Source organism: Symsagittifera roscoffensis, chromosome 5, assembly GCF_963678635.1.
Source record: "Symsagittifera roscoffensis chromosome 5, txSymRosc1.1, whole genome shotgun sequence".
Lineage (NCBI taxonomy): Eukaryota > Metazoa > Xenacoelomorpha > Acoela > Convolutidae > Symsagittifera > Symsagittifera roscoffensis.
Window position 1 is genome coordinate 26,958,468 of NC_087066.1, and position 10,087 is coordinate 26,968,554.

General features: G+C 37.2%; 1 protein-coding gene across 14 annotated transcripts in view; it reads right to left on the reverse strand.

Moving 5' to 3' along the window:
- LOC134845504 (microtubule-actin cross-linking factor 1-like) overlaps positions 1-10,087 on the reverse strand; it is a 52,482-nt gene that overhangs the window by 33,680 nt on the left and 8,715 nt on the right. For all 14 annotated transcript variants that reach the window (XM_063862421.1, XM_063862416.1, XM_063862414.1 and 11 more), the window contains exons 2-12: positions 9,516-9,808; positions 9,070-9,303; positions 6,839-6,985; positions 6,224-6,589; positions 4,537-4,978; positions 4,098-4,306; positions 3,592-3,861; positions 2,569-2,907; positions 2,249-2,402; positions 1,972-2,096; positions 1,543-1,835 (exon numbers count right to left, since the gene is read on the reverse strand). In XM_063862421.1, coding sequence (XP_063718491.1) covers positions 1,543-1,835; positions 1,972-2,096; positions 2,249-2,402; positions 2,569-2,907; positions 3,592-3,861; positions 4,098-4,306; positions 4,537-4,978; positions 6,224-6,589; positions 6,839-6,985; positions 9,070-9,303; positions 9,516-9,808 — 2,872 coding nt within the window. The remainder of the gene's footprint in view (positions 1-1,542; positions 1,836-1,971; positions 2,097-2,248; positions 2,403-2,568; positions 2,908-3,591; positions 3,862-4,097; positions 4,307-4,536; positions 4,979-6,223; positions 6,590-6,838; positions 6,986-9,069; positions 9,304-9,515; positions 9,809-10,087) is intronic.

The following is a 10,087-nucleotide window of genomic DNA, read 5'->3' on the forward strand; positions in this document are numbered from 1 at the left end:
GTGATAAAACGAAATCTGAACGAAAAACTAGAGCTTAACTAGGTAAAATAAGAGTAGAAAAACAAAAAAAAATCAAAAAAAAATCGCATCAATTTTTGAAAATTTTTGATTTCAAAAAGGTGAGAAAATACTTTAAAAAACAAACTTTTCTCGAGTAATACAAAATTCTTACTGCAAGCTTATTTATTTGCTCGAATTACGACGAAAAATAAATAATTTCAAAGCGGTTTTTCTCGACACTGGGAAAACTTTTTCGAAATTTTTAAGGTCGTTCAAATCGCGACTGAAAGGGCTGTAACATGATAACTCATTCAACTCTCTCCGATGATTCTTTGTGGTAGCTAATTTTGCGTGGGGAAAAAGGAAAAAAACTGAAACACATCCAAATACAAGGTTCCTCCTCATTTTTCAAATGGTCGGAACAAAAACAGATCCAATGACTAAACTTTTTATTCCGCCGCCAAATCTACTGATCAAAATCCACTTCGGAAACAAAGTAAATAATTTTTTTTGTGCGCATTTTGCCTTTTTGTTTTTGGAGAGCAAAATGTGCTTTCTTTTTAACAACGAATTTGAATTTAATTAAACATAGCCAACAGATGGTCCCGCTATTTTAGATGTATGGTCGCCCTATTTTTGATGAGTCCCATTCAAAAACTAGTTCAGAAAAATTGTCCCGCCAGACTCTTTGAAATATACTTGAAGTACTTCAAGTGGATGAAAAATAAAAGGAAAAATTGTAAACAGCGATTTGTTAGATTTACCACGTAAACTTCTTTAAGATTTATCAAAAACATCGATTCACTAGCATAATTTAGAACCTTTTCTTTTCTGGCTATCTTTTATATTGGACCAAAGGTAGTTTTTTGGGACCATATTTTGGTACCCAACGAGTGCCGATGGTTGAAAACGTGTAGAAGAACAAAGAAACCAAAAAGTTAAGACAATTTTTCAAAAATTAAAACATGTTAAAAATCTTTGAATTTCAAACAACTGTTTATGAGTGACGTCCAATTTAGAAAAACAGAGTACAAAAAGTTGAAATCGGCTGGGAATTCAGAAAAATTAAGTCCATTTGTAAAACTAACAGTCGATCAAGTTTTTCGTGACGCAGAGGAAATGTTGGCTCTTTTCCAGTTTCAAACTCCCCTCGTAAAAATACAAAATAAAAGTGGTTTGAAAACTTTTCACACGGCATTTGCATGTAAAAAATTATGTAAAAGTTTGTTCACTTGTTCCCGCTGACACGTTTTCATGCATTTCATACCATTAAAAGTCATTTTAAATAGATATCATTTATTGGATTTCAGAAAAAATCAAAGGGGGGAACTGGAAAAGCGCCGAAATGTTAATAAAGGAAATGAACTGAACTTAAGAAAAAGTCACACATCAAAATGCAAAAACTCAAAACTGAGCGTGAACAAACTTCAGGACTTTTCCTAAAAAAGCGAAAAAAAATCATCACTACCTATAGAAGCGAAGCACACTTTTACACTTTATAAACATGGAGAAAATTGTATGATTGAAATTACAATTACGAACCTGTCAACCAAGGAGTCCACATTTTTGCTGACCAAACTTGCTCCTTTGGATTCTGGTGGGAGACTCTGCATTATCACACTCAGTCTGGCCGGAAGCTGTTTAAGTCTGCACACCGGATGACTGGAATCATCTGATCCGTCATTCAGAGACTGATAGAACTTTTTCTGGTTGGTAAGTTGAGACTGGATAGTTTCCAAAGACATAAGAGAAATGGGTTCGGCATGACTCATGTTGTTTTCCTTGTCTTCGAGCCAGCGGGTTACCGAACGCATTTCCAGGAAGAATTCGTTTGTCTGAAACCAGTTTTGCAATAATTTTTTTTTCAACTTCTCAACTTCTCGTTCAAGCCTAGGCCTACTTTTTCTTTGTTTGATCATGTATAGCATTGACGATCGTGCATTTAACTAATTCCAGAAGCATAATCCAAACCTGTTTTAGAAGGTCATTAATGACTGCCTTTCTCTTCAAAGCAAGGTCTTTCACGTGATCAAACTCCTGCTTGGTGTTGTCTGCTTCCAATCTGAATTTCTCAGCCTCATGACGAACCTCTATTTCTGAAACATTATCCCAACTGTAAATGAATCTTGTTAAAATTAATACAACAACTCGCTTCATTAAAAAATTACTGATTGCCTAAAGTGAAAATATAGACTGATCCAAAGATTATAATTTTTTGTTCTAGAGCAGTGATTAGATTTTTAAAAACCTTGACGTGACGGGGTTTTGCTCTTTTTGTCCTCGGTACCTTCTGTCCCAGTCTTCGATATCTCAGCAGAGGTCAAAAGGTCATTGATCTCTCTGCTACATGTCATCAATGCTTCAACTTTGGGCTCGAAGTAACTTAGTTCTTCCATGCAGGGCTGAAATTAAACACAATTTTCATATTTAATTTCCTTCCATTCAGGTATTTTCTAAATTGTGGAATCCCGTGATACGCAAAAGTAAGCCAGCAAAGCGCGCAGCATTCAAAGCGTTGAAATTCGTCGGATAAAAAAGAAATCTTCTTGAAAATATTTCCTGACTTACTTCTAGCTCGTCGTTCAGTTTTGTCAGTGAATGAGGATCGATACTGGGCACCTCCCCACAGCCCAAAAACATCCGCTTGCTGTGCAGAAACTGCTCACAGGATTTTTGTGACTTTTCAAACTGTTTCAGAAGTTCCTCCAGTTTTGTCAATTTCAAAGCCTTATCGTTGCGCAGAGTCAACAAGTCGTTGTAAGATTGTTGACAATTGTTCAAGTTCTCTTTCAGACTGGGTTGAATGGTTTCTTCCTGGATGAAGAGAGGGTCTGAGAGGACATCCTTAACCTTGGAATCGAGAGCCTCAATTTTGTCAGCTTGAGTTTGCAGTTCTGGTGAAGAAGACTGAAATAGAGTTTGAAATTGCAGATACCCTCCGTTGAATCCGGCCTTGGACAGATGACGGTAGTCGTTTTCAGCATACAGATAAATTTATTGCTCAAATGAAACATTTCAAGTTGATTTTAGAAGTTTTTCCAGAGAGCTTTGAGTTTTTCGATTTTAGTCTGCGTTTGCGTCTATTTTGAGTCTGCGTTTGCTATTCATCTTAATAACTGCTTTCAAGTTATAACAAGGATAGCCGGTTGCTGAGCAAGTAGCACAGAAAGTTCCGGCTATATTCAAAAAAAAAATTCAAAACAAAATCAAGGTTTTTTTTTAGTTTTTGTCTTCAAATTAGTGTCGTTTTTAGGGCGTGAGTGACTCGAGAACTATACAACGCATAAAAACTTAGTGAGTTCGACATAATCGACAACATTTGTCATGAATAAATGAATGACAAACAAAAATTGAATGACAAACAAAAAATGAAACAATTTGTATTTTTTTTTTCATTTTTTGCACAAATTTTTAGTTTTTAAAATATTAAAAAAAAAAATCTTTATTGCCAGGAAAGCACTATATTAAACATCCAAAACCCAGTTTTTTTAAATAGTAAAACTAGGTTTTAATTTTGAACCATTGATCAGAGGGTGTTCAATGATCGGCACAATTATGAAGCATGTCAGGAAATAATTTAATTCAGCTAACCTGCAATAATTTGTGCAATTTTTCGAAATGAGCTTCGGTCATCGGCACTTTGTTCAAGTCATTACTTTTCTCCGCTAAGCACGAGTTAACTTCTTCTATTTCATTTTCAACTGAATTCCACCTCTTCAGAAGTCCAGTTATGTCTGCTTCGGCTTTCTGACACTTCGACTCAAGGGACTCGACCGCTTCTTTCTTCTCTTGCTTGAATTCACGGGAGAAATCACAAGAGGCGATTGCTTGATGCATCTGAGGCAACACATTTTGTGCTTCCTGAAATCAATTCTCGAAGATGACCGACTAATTCAAATGGGCCTTATCTATAAAGGCCTTCCAGAAAAGTCAGAAATGAATCGGCAACTATTTTTGTACTTCAATTAAGGAAATCAAATATTAGATGGTCTCCACGTTTTTAAGAATCTATCGATTGGTCGCCCTTCATGAAATACCAATTTTCACCTTAGGAATGACATCTGTCGTTAAACATTCGGTCGATTAAAAACACGCACCCTTAATTGTCGAAGACACTCCACGATAGCGTTCTTATTCGGCGGCATCTTTTCGCACCTCAATACACACTGAGTGACTCCAGCCAATTTTTCAGACACAAACGCTTCCCTCTCTTCTGGAGTCTTTTGAGCCAATTGCGATGACCTGGTCTCTCCCATTGTTTTGTTCAGTCGGTTCAGAAGTTTGGCATGCTTCGTTTTCAGCAATTCTAAAGATGCATACTCTATTTTGTTAAATGGCCTCCAAATCAATTAAGTCTATTGGACTCATCTAACGACTTTCTGAAGCAAAAAATTCGAACTGCATTGCAAAATACAAAAAAAAATAGAAGAAAACACTAGCTGCAAACAAATTAAACATGATTACATTTTAGACTATTTTAGAAGAATAACATTTTTGTCTGAAAACATCTTTTTAAATGCTGCTAAAAATTCGAACCATATGATTCTTCGAGATCCTTTTCACTGTTAATTACGCCCTTTTGTTTCATCTCCTCAAACTTTCCCCTGAGATTTTCAACCGCTTCCAAGCTTGCACTCATTGCCAACACATCATCAATCTGAGCTTCCATTTCGTCCAGGGCATCATCCAGGGATTCCGGAGGATCCAGAACCAGTGATTTGAACGTCTTCTCGGAACCTTCAAGTTTGGCGCCTAAAGTTTCGGCTAAATTGTCGAATTCGGCCAGGAGGTTGTTCAGCTTCTCGGGCTCTTTGTCTGCTTCTTCGCATAACTTGAGCAAGTCATTGTATTTGACACTCAATAGTTGATATTTGGTCTCGAATGAAGTGTGAATGGGTGATGGTGGTTTCTTCAGGCTTTCTTGGTGCACTTTTTTCATGCTATTCATTTCTTCAGCCAGCACGTCTCGGTTGTATTTCTAGAATAACAAAAGTTTAATTCATGTCTAATATGCTGATTTATTTTATAGCTTAAAGTAACATAACGGAGGCCCAAGTGGCAATCAGCGAATTATTCCTAATACGGGTTCGGAGCAGAGCTAAAAATTAAAGCATTACAGAAGCTTTTGCCAGTGTACAACCGCTGAGAACAATCGACGGTAAGAAAACTGCGACCTTGTGTACGCAAAATCAAACCAGGATTTATTCCGGAAAACGCAAAAATCGGATTTTGTTAATAAATAAAACTTTGCAAATTTTACGAATTACTAAGTGATAAAAATTAGTTTTAATTCGGGTAAACATTTAGCGCTTACTTGGCAATTGAAATTTTCATTTGTTTCGTTTTTTAATTTTGTTGTCAATTTTTCAAATACAATTATTTTCGATTATGTCTAATTCACTAACGTGTTACGCGGAAGTATAGCTCTCGCATTACAACAAAAAGAACCGAAAAGAAAAAAACCTTTTTTGTATTTTCCATGAGTATTGTCGGAACATTCTGTGCTACTTGCATAGCAACCGGCTATCCTTGTTCCGTTTTTTAAACTAAGTGCAAAATGATTGAAATTTGCGTAAAATTCCAAACCCCCATAACTTTAATAAAAATGGTCGCAAGTGCAGTATGAGCGCAAGACATCAATAGCTTTAGGATGCTATTCAAAGAATCCCGTCAAAAACTCGAAAGTTGTCTGGAGAAGAAAAAAACACCTGAGTAGAACCATTTCGTTAGTTTCTCCGAAAGTTGGAACAAAAAAATTGTCCTTAGATCATACGAATAAAAAAAATAACAAATCTTCAAAAAAAAAAACATTGCGAAATTTCTTGGAAACAAATTACCAGCACCATTGCAGAAACTATCAAAAAAATTTTCAATAACGCGTGCTAATCGCAAGGGTAATTAGTCAAAAATCAATGAAAATGGTTCAAAACGCAAAAAAAGTCGGTGCTGTGGAAACAAAGCAGACAAGGTAAGCGGACACACAAGCCCAAATTATTTTTTCTAGCGGATAACACAAGTTCTGGCCTGATGCGAACAATGCACCTTAGTCCTTGCAGTCGTGGAGCTTAACCTGCGCGAAATCGCAGAATATGCCGCTGAATTTGATTTTATTTTCAATCAGGTGATCAAATGATTTAGTGATTCTTATAGACAAGCTGTTAACCTGAGAAAGTATATGTTCCGATTTCAAGCGTAATTAACCATTCATAAAAAGCGAACTAACTTTTATGTTTTTGTCATAGTCACTTAGTTCGTTGTGAATTTTGTCCAACATGTCGTTTCGATTCACAATTTCCTCCAACTGCTCACTTCGAACGGCCGAAACGTCATCGAACTTATTCAGCCAATCAGAAAATAGTTCAAGATCATCTTTCAACTGGTCGGCTTCTTCCATGTACTGATTAATAGAATCTGTTCGGTTGTCGATTTGGTCTTTGAAGTCGGAAAGTTTCTTCGGAAGAGATTCCAGGAGCACCAGAAGTTTCTGGTCGGAGTCTCCGGTGGTCTTTCTTTGGGACGCAAGGACTCCAACGGTAGCGACGCGTTTCTCCATATCACGTTGCTTGGCGGCAACTTTGGCCCCCACTCTCTGAAAAACAAATCAATCCAAATAACCAAGATATTATGTTTTTCAAATTCAAAAGAATGTGATTTTCGAACAAAATTTATTTGCATTATCTAGGCTTTCGAAACAGCAATGTCTAAATTTCTAAATTCTAAATTTATGTTAAATTCTAAAATGATCTGAAAATTAGTTGGTGGGGACTATAAAAAGCCAGTTCTTTCACTTAGATCAATTTAATATTATTTATAGTTTTTATTAAGAGATTCTACTCACCTCAAGAGCCTCCTTGGACACCTTGAGGTCTCCAACTTCCCCACTGAGTGGCTTTAGCAGACTTAGCTCCCTCTGCTGCGCATTGAGCCACACAACAGTGTCGTTCAACATACTCTCGCAATCACTTAGTACCAGGTCCAGCTCGGCCTACAAAAACGATACATATGCAATCACAAGGAGAACAAAATAAATAAAAAATTTTGCATTGTGCCAGAATCGAACCAACGACCTGGAGATTACGAGTGTCACATCCTCGCTTCGCAAACACGAGCGAGAACACGACAAAAAGCAGCTCTAGAGTTCTAGAAAGTGCAATAAGAAAAAGTAAAAATAAACCTCGAATTAGTAAAAATTCGGCGTCTCGGACTCGAACCCACTGCAACCTAGAAATTATGATTCTTACACACTACCCACTTAGCCACGGTTACTAAATCCATCACAAAGACTAGCCACAAAAAAGCCGACAACAGATGCTATGAAATTTCCAATGCTACAGATCGTGATTATAGCAAAAAGGCACACAAGTGAACACTTTCATTTGCGAATTAGGTTAGAAATGAAGACGGTTCGTACTGAAACACTAGCTGCTCACTTGCGTAAAAACGAGACTCCTCAGACAAATAAGCAGATACACTAATATATTTTTTAAAATATTTTAGATTTCAAAAAAGCAGCCCCTGGTCGAAATCGAAAACAGTACTTTTGTTGACCCTATCTGTTGTTATTTGTGCGCCAAACGAGCAAATTTAATAACTGCAACTTGCTATACTACTGCAGTAATTAAGCTGATAGAATCTGTGATAAATACAATTGCTTATCACAAGTGTATTGAAACATATTGGAGTATCCCAATACCGTCGGTTTATAGATACATACTGCAATACAAATTCTCATGTTGACTGAAACAACTCAACCTCAAATACAATTGAGATCCAAAAAAACATACATAGCAAAAATTCACTATGTTTTGCAAGATGTTTCCGCACCATTGCAAGCGCAGCATTGCAAGCTGGCGAATAGAAAATGAGACAAAGCAACAAAATTGACAAATGATTAGGCGCCCATTGAGCCGAAAACATAAGGATGCCATAAGAAACTGTTGTCATATAAAAGTTTTGCGCAATTAAAATTTAAAACGCTGAAATCTTGCAACAGAAAATACCTGCTATTTTCAGAAACAAATCAATCACTTTTTGCCTTTGAAGTGACGCAAATAAAAGTAACTATAGGGAAAAAACTAAGCAGAAACCATTTCGGTCGAACAAAGCTTTCAAGCTAAAAAAAATTCAGGAAAATACACAACGAAGGGGTTTTAATTTTACAGGATTTTAAATTTACAGGAGTACACCAAAAATCACATGCATCTATGATGAAAACTGCTGACAGCACAAAAAACTCTACGATGCGGCAACTAAGCTGACAAAACATAAGCAGAAAACGAAAAGCCGATAATTCAATTTCTCCCTGACAAAAGTTTCATTTTCATACTGAACTTGATTCTTGAAATTGGCAATCTTTAAACCACATAACTTTACAAAAAATGATCACAGGTAAAATCTCTTTTCAAATTTAGGCTCAGGACAACAATAAGTTTCGAATGATAAAAAAAATCCACAAAAATGGCTAGTTAAAAAGTCGAAATTTGTCAGAAGAAAAAACCCACCTCGAGCACAGGGGCGGATCTAGGATTTTCTCGAGGGGGGGGCGGATTTTCAAAAAATTTTCGAAAATTTTGACGACCTTTTTTTTTAAGTCGATCAGATTGATTTTCCGAGCTCTCCCAAAGCAATAAAAAGACCCTGTTTTGGCCAAATTTTCTGCGCCGCAGGCAATTTTTTGAAAAACCAGGTCAAAAAAGCCGTTTTGGGCACTTTTTGGAAAATTTTGACAAAAAAATCGCGTTTTTTTTTGGCGCGCGCTCCCCCTCAAAATAAGTATATATTGGCGCCAAAGGCGCCTTTAGAAAAATTTTAGGGTCGGTCGGCCAAAAATGGATTTCTTAAAAAGTACCAAAGGGGGGACCCTTTGGGTTGGCAGGGGGTCGAATCCCTGAGGCGGGGGGCGTCCGATCCCCCCCCGCCCCCCCTAAATCCGCCCCTGCTCGAGCACAAATATTCCGTTTCTTTCGGTACAAAAGGCGGAACAATAGCATTCCAGATGAAAAGTTTTAACCCTTAACATATCGATAAAATTTCCGCATTATTCAACGACTAAGTTTGACTTAAACTCACATTCTCCTTCTGTCTGTGTTTTTCCTTCTCAATTTCGCTTTTCACATTGTTCAAGTTAGCACTGGACACATCATAGACCGAGTCAAATCCAGATGACAGACGACTGATTGAGTCCCGAATGTGTCTGGCCTGTTCCGGCGAGAGATACTGACTCCGTTTGTCCAGCAGGATCTGCATGTCACTCACTGCGTCATTCAGAGATCTCTTGTGGTCTGTGATTGCGTGGTGCAGTTGCTGAATAGCCACAAAACAATTGTACATATAGACAAATTGGCAGTAATTCTTTTTTTCACATTAAATGGAAAATCGCAAAAACTTAAGACTAAAAGTTTAATTTTATCAAATATTAAAAACTCATTTTTGGATTGAAAGATCTGAGAAATTTGTAGGGTACACAGAAATCGATATCAGCCAAATGTACTCGATAAACCATCAATTTAGCGTACCTTCTGCGTATTGTTCGCTGCACTCAGACCTTCCAAGTCAATTTTGTCCTTGTTAAATAGACTGAATGCCAATTTACTCTCCACACTCTTGAGCCACTGGTCATACTCGATGGCCATAGTCATGCACAGTTCATACTCCGCTTCTGTCTCCCTCATGTCTGTCGAAGAGATGGACTGAAGCGACGAGGCCGGGCTCAACAGTTCACCGGAGGTCGCAGAAGTCAACTTAGCCGATTTGACATTGATTGGCGATTTTTCAACTGTTTTTGTCGTTGAAGGTGATGATTTAGCGACTAAAACTAACTAAGTTTTACAAATTTCGAGACACCTACTTCGACGCAACAATAATTCTTAAGTTTCACCATTCAAATCAAGGTAATTTTAACCTACAACCCGTCTTTGAAGCTTAAGCCCAAACATCAAAGAACTATAACCGCCATAGAAATCAGCTGGATACAAAAAAAGGACAAATTATCCAATAGATTCCAACACCATTAAGCAATCGATGATTTCTAAGTGAGAACAATTGACCAATTTCAGAAATGACGCATGAGACAACTTTCATGACTAGC